Raw genomic sequence first — 16,697 nt, forward strand, 5'->3', positions numbered from 1 at the left:
TTAGTTGCTTTGTTTTTATATAGAGCAACAGATTTTTTATGATCTCATGGTTCTTGCAATGCCTTTTGGTTTACAAATATAAGTCACTGTCAATTCCTTCTGCCGGCAGTGGTGGCCGAGCAGTTCTAGGCACTTCAGTCCAGAACTATGTGACTGATATGGTCACAGGTTTGAGTTCTGCCGCAGACATGGATGTGTGTGATGTCCTTAGGTTGGTTAGGTTTAAGTAGTTCTAAGTTCTAGGGGACTGATGACCTCAGATGTTAAGTCCCTTAGTACTCAGAGCCATTTGAACCATCATTTCCTTCTATTGTATTGTTTTGCATGTGAACCACTGATACAGACATGGTGTCCAAATACGAAAAATGGCCATGCTACACATCAGGAAAAGTGACCAAGATCTGTTTATCCCAATGAGAATTAGCTAATTCCATATTTTATGAGTAGTATAACAACTGAAACTAAAACATTACAAATAATTTTATACACAAAACTAATAACTGTTATTCTGCTCTCCTGCAAGGACTCACAGGAGCTTCAAGATGTCAAGAAAGTACATCCAGAAAATAGAGCAACAAATATAGACCTCTGTTGTGATGCAAAAGGCAATTGAAGCAGTGAGGAATGATAACATGCCTTTTCTAGCAGTAGCAAAACAATTCAATATTCCTAATAATATGCTAAAATGAAGGGTTCTAGGGAAAAACAGAGATGCAGTTGACAGTAAGAAGGATATGGACAGCATAAGGGCAGTGTTCAGTGAAGAACAGGAGCAAGAAATCCTCAATTACATTTTTGAAATTGAAAAGCGATTTTATGGAATTACAGTGACTGACCAGAGATGATTAGCATTCCAGTTGGCAGAGTATTAATAATACTATATTTTCAACATGCAAAGAATGAGTGGCATCCTTTAGAGAACAGCATCCTAATATTAGTCTTAGAAACCCAGAATCTATGTCTATGGCTAGAGCACAAGAATTTAATGAGGTGGATGTAGACAAATTTTTTGATATCCTTAAAACACTGCAAGATAAAAGATTTCATACTGCTCATCATATCTGTAATGTAGATGAAACTGAATTCTCAGAGGCCATCAGATTGGTGTCACCTAAATCAATGTATTTTTAAACTAAAGTAACACAAAAAATGGAAAATATCTATAGATTTTAAGTACATTATAGCAAGTCAATAATTCTTGGACAATGTTAAATATTACTAATGTAATAAAAAATAAAACACAAATAGCCACAAAATAACATGCAACATGAAAGTGAGACATGTTCACATTTTATCAACCAAATGTAGTAGCTGTGGATGTTAGATTGGAAAAAACAAAGAAATGAATAGAACATACATACTACCTGACAACAGACGCACACACACAGACACACACACACACACACACACACACACACACACACATGTGCGCAAACTAAAAACTAAGACTCAAAGTGGAGTGAACATTGAAACACAAACCTAGTTGTCAGTTTGAGATTGTTTATGCATCAGCGGGAATTAAGAAAATAAGTTTTGAAACAAAAAAAAGCCAATAAGGAAGAACAAAGTTGTTCTATAAGATAAATAGTTATTTACAGTAGTAACACATGTTTTTTAAATAAATATAGCTTTTGAAAAGTGTTTGCTTTTGGTATCTCATGGAATAGTAAAACTTATTTCTTTCTGGTTTCATTTGTCTTCATTGGTAAGTGTGTGGTTAGAGCCCCAAAGAGAGTTGACCAGTCTCTGGACATTCCAAAGACTGCTTTTGAAGATCAACATAATGTACATCTTTATTATTCTTTTGTGTGTGTGGAAACTGTTTAGTTAAAAGGAGTTGTGATTAAGCATTTAACAGTCAGTCCCAGAATACTGAATTGAGTGAAGGGGATACTAGGGAGAGGCAGAAGCCATGGTGTGCATGAACTGAGGCCATTCTATGGGTGCTCCTTGACATCTGTACAGCACTCAGATGTGACTTACATGCCTTCCTAACCACAAGGAAGCCCTCATGATGCTGGTGGAATTTGTTGTGTCAACTCTTAACACACAACTCGACGAAATCCCCCATGTTGGTGCAGCATGTGAAAAATAACATCTGTAATGCCTCCCCATCTCCACACTTGGTGCCAAAGCCATTGATCCACAAGAAGCTTGCAGACTGTGCATATGTCACGCTCTATGGTGACACCATATTGTCACCCTTACAACAGCCCTGTACTAGACCATTCTGAGTATTGAAATAGGGTAGCCACTCCTTTGACATTGACATAAATGGCTTTTCTCTGGTGGTCTCGTTCAACAGGCTGAAGCCTGCATGGCTTCTCTCCACCTTGGATGACTCAGCTGCTCCTCAGGGTGGCAATGATTGTGATGATTCACCCACACCAGGCACGCAAACCCACCAAGCCAGCAACCTTTACAATTTATGTCCATGATTTTTGACCAGATGAAGTTGTGGACAAACTGGCTGACAAGGAACTTTTGCTTGAAGGTAGTCATGTGGCACTAGACTTCCTGTCTATGCCACCTGCTTCTTCTGTGTCATCTATCTACTGCCAACTGTAGATTTTGCTCCTGTGACCTCCCAGCTTTCTCCCACAGGTGGGCTCACTATCATCCTGCCATGTAACTCTATGCACTCACACCACCCAAGTTATGTCACCACTGCCACTGTCACCGACACCAAATCTAACACCATCTGTGGCAGACAATGAATTGCCTCTAGCCCCCAGTATTTCATGGGTGCAGTCGCTCCAGTGCCACACATGACAGCTTGCCCAATACCACCTGTACTCAATATTGATGCTCCAGCCATCAACGGGTAGTGGCAGCACTCACTGTTTGATGATGTTGACTTCACAGTAAACCTTTTGCTGCACCACACTGTGGGAGAGGAGGGGGGCGGGAGAGTTCTTAGAGGACATTACAACAAGTAGAGCCACTGACCAGTGTTCTTGTGTGGAAATGTGGAGTATCTGTTGCTGGAACAGGCAGTTCGTTGTAGAGCATGTGACAAAGTGGACACATTGTATTGGCCATATTCTGATAAAAGCATTATACCTGTATATCAGGTTTAGTGTACTACTGGTACATTTCCAATTTATGCAAGGGAAGGGAAGCTACATGGTAAACAGTCAGATGTGATTTAATTACTTTAGCACACATTATAACTGGAATATTGTGTTACATTTAGTTTTCCCCTGCAACAGGGGTTTATATTATCTGCATTTATCGCAAATTGACGCTATTTTCGCTTTTGTTAGAGGCTATAACCCCTTAAAATTTCAGGAAATTAGTAAATTTGATCTCAGAATTTTTTGTTGCCTGACGAGAAATCTCATTTTGCACATTAACTGCCTCAGTTCTTAAAGTGAATGACACAGTGTTGATTGTTCCTAGTTCCGTTAGAACTGCTTGTGTGAAATTCCAAACTGCAATGCTATCTCGAGGCGAGCTGTGGCGCAACGATCCTTCAAGTTTCAACAACAGCCGTTCAGAAGGCCAGAGTCACTGCAGGAGGTGTCCTGGCCACGGATGTAACAATACGGAGGCGGAGCAGCCAGGCAACAAGAAGTTGTAGTGTTTGTGGGCGAGAATTTGTCGAATTCGACCCGAATACCGAGAGGCAGGTTCCTGGTCACTCCTCCAAAGTCCCATCCTGCATAGCAAAGATCGTGCGCAAATTTTTGGTCAGGAAACGAATCACAGTTCTGGATAACCAGCTGTACTCGCTAGATTTGGCTCCAGCTAACTTTTACTTGTTCCTCAAATTGAAGCTGGCAGTTGGACACCATTATGACACAACTGCGGTCATCCAAGCAAATTATACTGCAATACTGAATGCAGTTCAAAATACTAAATGCAGTTCCAAAAAATGAACTGCACTGACTTGTTTCGAAACGCTTAAAAAAAGAAAAAGTTGTGTATTGATTCAAAGGGAGATTATTTTGAATAAATACAGTGATTTTTTGAACGTAATCCTCGAATCTTATTTTTCATAGCCGCAGCCCTAACAGAGCTGGGACACACTGCACATTAATACTTTTAGCTAAAAATAAATTAGAGTGAGCAGATCTATTAGAAAGTTATTTATTTTCTGTTCTGCAAACCATTGCACTTGCCACAATAGAGCCCCACTGTGACTGCCCTTATTGCATAGGATGAGTTAGCTGACGTTCATAAGCAGCTGGAAATCGCCGTGACTGCTGTCACTCAGTTGGAAGGTGCTGCGAATGAGGGTGTTGAGAGAGTTCTCGAGTTGTGTACCAGAGATACTAAAGGCACCTCAAGTACTACACTCTTCTGTGGATCCTGTCTTCTCTACAAGAAGTAGGGGATCTATTACTGGCTGTTTTCTTGACCATCAGTGACTGGAATGTCATGGTAGGGCTAGACTCACTGTGGAGGGTTAACAGGGAAGAGAGAGCACTCAGGGTTTCATACTGATCCCCCTAATCAATAAGTCTGAACTGCTGTCTTTCGACGAAACTGAAAGTCACCCAGTGAGACTCACTTTGCCTGTAGAAACCCACCACATCAAGAGAAGGGCGCCACAAAAAGACAGAGGTCTATTAATCACTGTCAGTTCAAGTGTATGGCGTATAATGGTACCCCTTAGGGAAATGGCACCAAGATATGGGAAGGTACTGCACGTGTTCTCAGCTATTGTGCCTGGGGGCCTCGGTCAACATCTTGAAGAAGCTTTTCTGACAGCCATTGAGGAAACAGAGTGCAAGCAGCTGCAGATTGTGGGGCGCAAATTGGAACAAAAAATGGTTCAAATGGCTCTGAGCAGTATGGGACTTAACATCTGAGGTCATCAGTCCCCTAGAACTTAGAACTACTTACACCTAACTAACCTAAGCACATCACACATATCCATGCCCGAGGCAGGATTCGAACCTGCCACTGTAGCGGTCACGCGGTTCCAGACTGAAGCGCCTAGAACTAGAACCGCTCTGCCACACCAGCCGGCTGCAAATTGGAACAAACGATGCCTATTGTCTGGGTTATGAGGTCATACTTGGATCATATGTGTAATTAGAAGCTCACAATTTGGAGCATTTCCCCAGAATAGGCCGTCGTATCCTGGTTCTGAGTGGAAGGACTGAACCAGTGACTTTGAAGGCTCTGTAACAAACTGGGATGCGACTTCCCGGTTTTGCGCTGTAGGTATGAGAACTGTCCCCCTAAACGGATCAGGTGTGTACTACATATCAAAGACTGCTACACAGGTAGCTGACTGACAATGGGGTGCACACAGGGAGTTCTTAAATTAGGCGACTCTTCATTCAGTCCAGATAACGAAAGCTGTAGGAGACCCACAGCTGTAAGAGTGCGCCCCACAGGCGAGAGTATTAGAATCCTAGTAGTCAACTTCCGAAGCATTCACAACCAAGTGCCAGAGTATGAAGAACTCTTGAAAAGCAGAGAAGCTTGTGAGCTAGGTACAGAAAGCTGGCTGAAACCTGAAATTTATGGCGGTGAGATTTTTGAGGAAAATTTAAGTGTATATTGAAAGGATAAGATGTTGGGGGATGGAGGCGGTATATTTGTCGCAGTATACAAGAAACTCGTACCCTTCGAGATAGAAATTGAACCTGCATTAGAGGTTATCTGGACAAGACTCGGTATCAGGAGCATAAAATTGTAACTGGAGTCTTCTACCAACCACCAGATACACCTGCTGATGTATGAGAAAACTTGAATTCGTTTGTACGGAAGTTCCGCAATCATACTGTAATCACTGATGGAGACATTAATCATCCAACAGTCAACTAGGAGGATTACAATTTTGTTACTGTTAGACGTGACAATACGTCCTCCAAAACATTACCGAATGCGTTTTCTGAAAGCTACCAACAACGAACAATTCGGAATCCCACTCATGATGGAAATAAGCGCCCCAGAGCGCACGCACAGATGAATCATTAAGCCTCAACAGACGGCACAGGGATCCTGTCTTGCTCAGCCGCAAGCGCTCTGCCTGCACGTGACCCTAAGGCGGTAACGATCAGTGAGTCATATATATATTTCAAGCGGACATTGGACGTAAACGTGGGTAAATGTGACAGAGTGGCAGAGAGGGGAATCGGGTTTAACCGTGCCCATGGCCATACAGTGTGTAAAGTTACCGGATTTGTTGGTGTTTCACAGCGGACTGTTCAGCGTCTCTACAAACAGTGGTGTAACACACGTCGTCATGACATCAGAATTGTTGCAGGAAAAAAAAGATGCTGAGTGAGTTGGTCCGGTGAAGGTGAATCAAAATAGCTTCCAAACCCGACAGAAATTGCTGCAGACTGTGAATGAAGATCGATCCCAACCTGTTAGTGAGATAACACAGCGACAGGAACTGCACGCAATGAACATGTGTAGTTGGTCACCACGTAAGAGGACATTGCTCACACAGGCACATGAAGACAACAGGGAAGCTCATCGAGCTGGGAGAATATGTGAATGGTTTGCTCTCTGGGAACTACCTGGAACACTGAAGTTTTCGTGGCGTGATTGATGAATGGTGCACTTCCGGGTGTTCTGCCGAGTTGTTTCCACTTTAGGCACACTCTGACGTCAACTTATTTCTTGTTCGACGGAAAATATAGTATTATAAACAAAACGATGACATGGCGGTGCGTAGTCCTTTATCGTCTGTCGTGGCGAACATGTACATGGAATACTTTGAACCAAAGGCACTAATATCCGCCAAGTCAAAAGCGACGTGTTTCTAGCGATATATGGACGATACGTTTGTGCAAAAGCTTCAAGAGTTCCTGGAACATTAAAACTCTATCCATAGCAATACAAAATTCAAGATGGAACTCGAAAAGAGAACCAACTACCTTTCCTCCATGTGCAACTGAAAGTCTACGCGCACTGACCTCTGTCCCCACGCCTAAGCCATTACTATGCTTCACAAAGATGCTAAAGACTCTGGACCATAGAGCCCGAACACTTGCAAGACAAGGAGAGCCCCGCCAAAGAATCAGAACACTTACGAATAGGGTCGTGAAGGAATGGGTACTCAGACCATCAGATGGAACGGACAATTCAGCCAATATTGGGAACGTCTGGGAAAGAGGTTGGGACCGATGAAGAGAAGCCAAAAATCGCTTGTTTACCTTATGGTGATTCAATATCAGGAAAGATGTGTAGACTGTTACGTAAACATGGCATCCAGTGTATTTCGCTCCTTACAGCTAAGATGAAACTATTATTTGTAATGTCAAACGATGTAAAGCTCGGGAAACGGGATGTCTATCGCCTTCCTTGCGAATGGCGTGTTTTACGTGGGGCATACTTTCGGAACAGTCGAGAAGATATACAAGGAACAATAGACATACACACAAATAAACAACAAAGCAAATCAGCTGTCGCCGAGCATTGCCTCGAATATAATATTGAAACGAAACACGAAGAGACCATTACCGTGGTGCAAACATCAAGTTTCAGCGAATGCAAAATTAATGAGTCTGTCGAAATAAAGACGACAGAAAACCTTATAAACAAGGATGAACGTTTCAATTTAAATAACGCTTGACATCCTATACTCAATTTAATACAATCTCACAGGCCAACACATCCGCCAGAGCTGGAAAACGCAGGGACAATTTGCATTCCACGAAATATAAATGCGATCTCTGGAAAACAGAAGAGCATCAAAGGGGACTCGAATTCGATCATAAGTAGCAGCAATAGTTGACAGTCTGATTGGAGACCAGGCAATGAATACAGATAACAACAAAACTCGCCGCACCTGGAAAGAACAACTGGGTCGATCGTCGAAACATTCTGAAGAAAATGGGAATAGCTCGACAGAACACCCGGAAGCATAGCGTTACCTAGAACAGTTTGTTCGGAAGCCCACACGCGACAGAAATATTATGGATGTTACAGCAACAAATAGACCTGGTCTCTTTCACGCTGTTCACATAGAAATTAGTATCCGTGACCACGAGGCGGTTGCAGCAAAATGATTACCGAAGTGCAAAGAGCAACTAAAACAAGCAAAAGGATTTATATTCTCAACAAACCACTTATAGATAAAGAGGTGTCGGTGTCGCATCTTAATAACGAATTCGAAACATTTCACTCTGGAGCGGAGCATGTAGAAGAACTATCGCACAAATTTGGAAGAATCGCTGGCATGCACCTAGAAGAACAGTTGATGATGGGAGGGACCCTTCACGATATAGGCTACAGCCGCTGTGAAGGAACTTCTAAAGAAACGGAGACTACCGCATAATAATTGTAAAACAAAGCATACGGCTAGAGGCAGAGAGACGCTGAGTGAAGCACTTTTGGCTGTCATGAGGGCGATGCGTCAAACCTTCAACGAAAACTGTAGCACTATATTATTGAAAAATCTCGCAAGAAACTCAAAGAAATTATGGTCATTTGTAAAGGTTGTTAGTGGTATCGAAGTTAGTGTCCAGACACTCATGGACTAAACAGGGTATTAAAGCAAAAGCAGAAAAGCTATATTCAGGGATATGGCTTCAAATTAATTCTGACACTACTGCAAAGACGAATGATATAGATATTGGTGTCAGTGGTGTTTAAAAACAGCTGAAACCAATTAAACTTAACAAAGCTCTAGGACCTTGTGGAATCTCTACCAGATTCCGTAGCGAATTTCTCTTAACTGTAGATCCCTTGAACAAAAACCCTTGCCCCATAATTAGAAGAAAGCACAGATTGCACCCGTCTGCTTGATTCAAATGGCTCTGAGCACTATGGGACTTAACATCTATGGTCATCAGTACCCTAGAACTTAGAACTACTTAAACCTAACTAACCTAAGGACATCACACAACACCCAGTCATCACGAGGCAGAGAAAATCCCTGACCCAGCTGGGAATCGAACCCGGGCACTCGGGCGTGGGAAACGAGAACGCTACCGCACGACCACGAGCTGCAGACACCCGTCTGCAAGAAGGGTGACAGAAGTGATACAGATAACTACCATTCAGAATCTTTGAACTCCATTTATTTAAGCACCTTAGAACATTTCCTGAGCTCAAACGTAATGAGTTATCTCTAATACGAGTAGAGTGACCTCCTCCATACCAACCAGCATGGATTCCGAAAACATCAATCATGTGAAACCCAACTCACACTTTTCTCAGATGACATATCGAAAGCCTTGGATCAAGGCAGTCAGTCATATGGCGTCTTTATTGAGTTCCGAAAAGTATTTGACTCAGTACCAAATTTAACTGATTATCAATAGCTCGATAATGTCTGACATCAAGCGAAAATTGTGACTGAACTGAAGTTGTACTTTTGGTACGGAAGACGCTGCATGTTATTTTGGATGGAGGGTTATCGACAGATGTTGAAGTAATTCAGGATGTGCCACAGAGAAGCGTATTTTGACCATTGCCGTTCACGTTGTATATTATTGACCTTTCAGACAACATTTTTTGTTGCTGATGAAGTTATGTATAATAAGATCTACATCTACACCTACATTTATACTCCGCAAGCCAGCCAACGGTGTGTGGTGGAGGGCACTTTACATGCCACTGTGATTACCTCCCTTTCCTGTTCCAGTCGCGTATCGTTCGCGAGAAGAACGACTGCCTGAAAGCCTCCGTGCGCGCTCTAATCTCTCTAATTTTACACTCGTGATATCCTCGGGAGGTATAAGTAGGGGGAAGCAATATATTTGATACCTCATCCAGAAACGCACCCTCTCGAAACCTGGCGAGCAAGCTACTGTTTGAAGATACCGTTTGAAAAAAAAACTGCACATGTACTTTGTTCCCTTTATAGGATTTTAAAGTGGTGCAAAGATTTATAACTTGCTTTAGACGTTCGAAAATGTAAAACTGTGCACTTTACGAAACATAATCGTAGTATCCTATGACTACAGTGTCAACGAATCATGACTGGAATCGATTATAGGCTCTGTGGAAGGTAAAGCATATGTGTGACTTCCGCTTATTGGTAGAATACTGGAGAAATGCAATCACATTGCTTACAAATCACCCCATTTCCGTTGCTAAGAGTGTAGGACTCGCACTAAATAGGGCTAGCAGGGGGTATACATAGAATGACAGCACGAATTGTCACAGGTTTGTCTGACCCGTGGATGTTACAGAGATGTTGAATAAACTGAACTGTCAGCACTTGAAAACAGACTCAATTTATGCCGAGAAAGGGTACTTATGAAGTTTCGAGAACCGGCTTTAAACGATGGTTCTAGGAATATACTATAACCCCCTACATATACACTCCTGGAAATTGAAATAAGAACACCGTGAATTCATTGTCCCAGGAAGGGGAAACTTTATTGACACATTCCTGGGGTCAGATACATCACATGATCACACTGACAGAACCACAGGCACATAGACACAGGCAACAGAGCATGCACAATGTCGGCACTAGTACAGTGTATATCCACCTTTCGCAGTAATGCAGGCTGCTGTTCTCCCATGGAGACGATCGTAGAGATGCTGGATGTAGTCCTGTGGAACGGCTTGCCATGTCATTTCCACCTGGCACCTCAGTTGGACCAGCGTTCGTGCTGGACGTGCAGGCCGCGTGAGACGACGCTTCATCCAGTCCCAAACATGCTCAATGGGGGACAGATCCGGAGATCTTGCTGGCCAGGGTAGTTGACTTACACCTTCTAGAGCACGTTGGGTGGCACGGGATACATGCGGATGTGCATTGTCCTGTTGGAACAGCAAGTTCCCTTGCCGGTCTAGGAATGGTAGAACGATGGGTTCGATGACGGTTTGGATGTACCGTGCACTATTCAGAGTCCCCTCGACGATCAACAGAGATGTACGGCCAGTGTAGGAGATCGCTCCCCACACCATGATGCCGGGTGTTGGCCCTGTGTGCCTCGGTCGTATGCAGTCCTGATTGTGGCGCTCACCTGCACGGCGCCAAACACGCATACGACCATCATTGGCACCAAGGCAGAAGCGACTCTCATCGCTGAAGACGACACGTCTCCATTCGTTCCTCCATTCACGCCTGTCGCGACACCACTGGAGGCGGGCTGCACGATGTTGGGGCGTGAGCGGAAGACGGCCTAACGGTGTGCGGGACCGTAGCCCAGCTTCATGGAGACGGTTGTGAATGGTCCTCGCCGATACCCCACGAATAACAGTGTCCCTAATTTGCTGGGAAGTGGCGGTGCGGTCCCCAACGGCACTGCATAGGATCCTACGGTCTTGGCGTGCATCCGTGCGTCGCTGCGGTCCGGTCCCAGGTCAACGGGCACGTGCATCTTCCGCCGACCACTGGCGACAACATCGATGTACTGTGGAGACCTCACGCCCCACGTGTTGAGCAATTCGGCGGTACGTCCACGCGGCCTCCCGCATGCCCACTATACGCCCTCGCTCAAAGTCCGTCAGCTGCACATACGGTTCACGTCCACGCTGTCGCGGCATGCTACCAGTGTTAAAGACTGCGATGGAGCTCCGTATGCCACGGCAAACTGGCTGACACTGACGGCGGCGGTGCACAAATGCTGCGCAGCTAGCGCCATTAAACGGCCAACACCGCGGTTCCTGGTGTGTCCGCTGTGCCTTGCGTCAGCCCTCTCGCAGTGTCCGGAGCAAGTATGGTGGGTCTGACACACCGGTGTCAATGTGTTCTTTTTCCCATTTCCAGGAGTGTATTACGTCCTTCTACATATTGCACCAGTATGGACAGTGAAGACAAGATTAGACCGATTACAACGCACACAGAGGCGTTAAAACAGTCGTTCTTCCCACATTCCATAGGTGAATGGGGCAGGAAAAAAGCACTAATAACTGCTACAGTGGGAAGAGCCCTCTGCCATGCACTTCACAGCGGTTTGTAGAGTATGGATTTGGATAGAAAAAAGCCTATATACAGTTCAAGATAGTAAATTTTACCGTGAATATTATCTACAGGACAAGTAACTAAAGTAAATAATTAACTAACAAGCTATACAGGACTGTACACCCGAATGCAATGTTACCTGGCTAACTTCACAAATACGGCATGTCGCCAATGGAAAGTTGCTCTAAGTGAAACGTTTTTCAGAGAAATGAGTGACCCGGATTGCAGTGAGTTCATTTAAGACTCAGTCTTGTCGAAAGCAACGACTTGCTTGCTAACAAAACAAGCAAGCTGTTTAGCACTGACCTGTGATCTACCTACAGTTTGTATTATCGATCTGTACTCGCTGATGAAACCAAGCGCATGCCTCAGGAACCTATTCCTATTACCTGTAACACAACATAGAACTGCGAGATTGCCTTTCTTCAGGCGTTAAGCAGCAGAAAAACGAAATACAGAGCAGATTACTTCTTGCTTAAATTACTGTCAACGTCGTCATCGAAAATTAAAGTAATTGTCATAGCTGAAGGACGAGATATAAACGGTGCGGTACCTAGTCAACACTTTGAGTACCAGTGGTTCCTGGCTGAAACCACCATTTTCTTAATTATTATTTTTATGAAGTGCCAGTACCTTTAGAACGAAACCAGCGTTGCTGTACCAACACAGGCACAGCTACGGTATACTGAGGTACTTCCACAAACCTAGTGCATCGTAGCAGTTACTTTTAGCGTTCAAATCAACATTCGGGGCGGAAATGGTTCAAATGGTTCAAATGGCTCTGAGCACTATGGGACTCAACTGCTGTGGTCATTAGTCCCCTAGAACTTAGAACTACTTAAACCTAACTAACGTAAGGACATCACACATCCATGCCCGAGGCAGGATTCGAACCTGCGACCGTAGCAGTCGCACGGTTCCGGACTGCGCGCCTAGAACCGCTAGACCACCGCGGCCGGCGCGGAAATGTGCAGCGTGACTGTAGCAGACAGCGACATGCTCTTTTTGTTATAGTGGCCATACTGACGAGATCATTGACAGTGCAAATAAGAAAATCTAAGTCACTGTAACGTAAATTTGAGTTTTTACTACTGTTTTTAAGAGTATTATCAAAATAAAACCACTGGGACACTATGTAGGTGTGATAGAAAATTTATTAAATTTTAGGCCCATTTTTGTTCGTTACTTAGGACTGCAATTTGTTTTAGGTGTTGTGAGTTGACGGAAGTTTTGATATTTGTGATTGTGTCTAGGAATAATACGAATTTCCTTTCAAATATTTCACATTAAGTGATGGATATTTGAAAAATGTGTGTCCTTGTGGTTTCAAAGTGAAACTACTTCTACAAAATATTTTCCTGTTTACTTTTTAAGAATTTTTTCTTGTATTCGTTGCTTACTACAATTATAAAGGTTAATTTTGTTTAAAATTTGAAAACTATGTTAGAAAGATCACCTCCATAAAACAATTGAGCGTCTACTTTTTTTCCCAATTTCTTCTTGTATTTGTTCCTTACTATGATAACAAACGTTACTTTTGTGAAAGAATTTTAAAATTATATTTATTTTCATGTTGTTGGGACGCAAAGGGTTAAATGCAAATTTGTCACTTTTGGCGCTTTCGTTATTAGTTACGTAATATTTTTTATCCAAAATTTGTCTGCTATACTTTTACGCAGTTAAATAATTACACTTGCAGTGAAGACACCGTTTATCTTTCTTTCGCTAGTCACATGTAGCCAATTGGTTGTGTGCATTGGCGCATGTAACGTAACTATCTTTTGGAAATTTTCTGACAAAGGCCTATACCGTTTCTTCCAGCCACCTCAGGAATACTGTAACACTAACGTAGCAGTCACCGAAGAAGAGCTTTTGTTTGGGACGTCATACTGGAATGGAATACGTTAAGAGACGACACCAAGCGAGGCTGCGCAGCGGTTAATACGGTACGCTACATTTGCATTCGGAAGAAAGTAAGTTCATATCTCTGTTCGTCGTCCACATTGATATCTTACGTGACTTTACTAAATCGCTTCAGACAACTGTCGGAACAGTTTCTTTCCCCAACCTCCCTCAATCTCAGTTTGTGTCCGGTCTCTGTCACTTCATCTATTGGAGGCTTAACCGTTATCTTCCTTTCTTTTTGAGAAGCGACAGAAAAACTCCAGATTGACTGCCACAGCTTTCAAATTCGGGTCCACTGAAATTCTGCACAAGATGTTAATCGCTCCGCCATAAATTTCGGGATATTTTCTCTGTCAGCAGTGCTCCACTGTAGGTGACAAATTTTGAAACGTTTGTTCAGGATACCTGTGCTACCACTGCCTACGTCGTAAGGAACACTTTGAACTTTCTCACGGTATAGTCAAACGTCTCTGATTGCATCCTTTGATAGGCGCTGAAAGTTCGCAATTTCAATTCCTTCGCTTATTTTCTTGTGGACTCCAATTTTTCGCAGTTGTAAGGATCCTACGATTTAAGATGTATTAATTGTTAATAAACTGTAAGTACAGTAACCCCGAATGTGTTTATTTATTTATTTGATGTTCATTACAGCAATGGTCTCCCAAATTACCCGTCTTGAGGAATCATGAACTCGATGCCCGCCTTTAAAATGCGTTGCCCATCTTCTAGATAGCTGGTTTCGTTTCATTTTCCCCTCTACAATCCATACCATTGCCTTCTGTGGCTATCTCCTCTCATTTATTTACTCACTTTATCGTTGACGGAAATCAAGTGAGCGATCAAATAATTTCCGTCAGAGGGCGATGATGCAGCGTGTATGCAACCCAGCACAACTCCGATGCGGTTATACAAGCATTGCCTTGCAGGCAAGTTATTAGTGCGGCCTTCGAACGGACACTTTTTGATGGCCCCTTGTACAACATAAGAATCCGCTAGCATAAACGTCAAGGAGATTATTTTTCAATTGTAATGGTAGTTATTGAAGATTAGCGTGTAATACCTCACCTACGTCCTTTCTAGCGGAATGCAAAATAATTCAAAATTTGCTCACGTGTTGTCAATAGGGCGTCATGTAAAATACCTGTAAACTAACTGACTGAAAAAGTTTCTTAATTCTGGCCGACAACAATGCAAACAAGTAAGCTTTTTTGTCGAAGACAAATTCCAGTTCCACAGCCGTTTGAGTACTGGTCACTCGAGACATCACGGATTGCACACGTACGTCGTCTTGATCATCATGTGGAAGTAAAGAGTTACATGCTATTGATATTGTTGTTATGTAATTCAAATAGTTCAGATGGCTCTGAGCACTATGGGACTTAACATCTGAGGTCATCAGTCCCCTACAACTTAGAACCACTTAAACCTAAACTAACCTAAGGACATCACACACATCCATGCCGGAGGCGGGATTCGAACCTGCGACCGTAGCGGTCCCGCGGCTCCAGACTGTAGCGTCTAGAACCGCTCGGCCACTCCGGCCGGCTGTTATGTAATTACCTTGAAGCAGACAAAGAGAGAGAAGGGCAGCGTGAGGACGACGAGGACCCAGGATATGGCGGTCAGGATGGTCCCACACAGCCCGGAGTCGTGTTCCGGTTCGTCAGCTGCAACAAACGTAATCCAAGCAATGAAAACAGGGTACGCTCTTCTGACATGGCACAAACCACTTATATGGTTCCACAAGGCTCACACTTTGGTCCGATACTGTTTTTCATTTATGTAAACGACCTCTCATCTAATATACAATCACAATTAGTTCTTTTTGCACATGACACCAGTATTGTAATCAGTCCAAAAGTACATACAGAAAAATTACCCTTGGAAAACATTATTGAGTAGTTTCTGCACATTGTTTCACTATCAGTTTCAAACAGACACAACATACTCAGTTTTGCACATCTGAAGGTGTTACAACGTTTATAAATCTTACCCACGGAGAGGAAATAGCAACTACGGTGGAAACTTCAAAAATATTAGGTATCCGTAACGATGAGAATTTAAACCGAGAAATACACATTTTCAGCTCTTGAACCAACTAGTTTAATTCGAATCACAGCAGATTTTATTACGAGACAAAACAGTAAGTTAACATATCTTAAGAATTTTCGTTCAACAATGTCACATGAAGTAATGTTATGGGATGGCACGACTTAAATGAAAAACTGAAGTTTTCGTTCATAGGAAGTGTACTGTAAGAATAATATGTGAGGCTCACTTATGACTACCTGTTTTAGCAGTTAAGCATTTTAACTACCACTTTCAGGTGTACGTACTCCCCCAAAACAAATAATGATGTAAGGGAGACCGGGGAATACCGATACTTAAGAGACTTCTACTTTTGTTTTGGATATGTCACTTCTATGGAAAAATTCATAGGGTCTGTGTGACCCATGAATGTTAGACATATAGCTGTAGCAGAAAAATCGAAAACTGTCGAATCCATTCAGAGTTACATAAACATTTTGCCTAGCACGCATCCTTTTGGCATTGCCTTGGCTGGCTGGATAATCTCGACACCCCCAGTGGATAACAGCAAAGGTAGGAAATACAGACAGAATAGAATTCCTGTTCTAAGAAAATAACACATTTTATTATCTTAACATGTATCAAAATACATACACAGCCAGTTTTTCAAGAATGGTATTCAAGTTGGAAAAAAAATCAGCTCAGCTTTATTGAGATCTGAAGCTTTGTTGATACTTGTAACTGACGTTTTTCTCAAGATTACAGACAATTCGCCGCAATTCAACCAGGTAAATGTTATAGAACGATTGTAACAATGTAGTCGCATGGACGACTAATTCTTGCAATTGTTCAGGAATAAAAAAAGATTTTCTCCCCAAGGGAGAATTCTAGTCCGAATCGATCATAAAGTTCAGCTCCTTTGACACAC

At 42.8% G+C, this 16,697-nt stretch overlaps 1 protein-coding gene across 1 annotated transcript in view; it reads right to left on the bottom strand.

Moving 5' to 3' along the window:
• LOC126267898 (band 7 protein AGAP004871-like) overlaps window positions 1-16,697 on the bottom strand; it is a 395,199-nt gene that overhangs the window by 62,289 nt on the left and 316,213 nt on the right. The window contains exon 2 of the mRNA XM_049973209.1: window positions 15,302-15,408. Within this exon, the coding sequence (XP_049829166.1) occupies window positions 15,302-15,408 (107 nt within the window). The remainder of the gene's footprint in view (window positions 1-15,301; window positions 15,409-16,697) is intronic.

The sequence above is a fragment of the Schistocerca gregaria genome, chromosome 4 (genome assembly GCF_023897955.1).
Source record: "Schistocerca gregaria isolate iqSchGreg1 chromosome 4, iqSchGreg1.2, whole genome shotgun sequence".
NCBI lineage: Eukaryota > Metazoa > Arthropoda > Insecta > Orthoptera > Acrididae > Schistocerca > Schistocerca gregaria.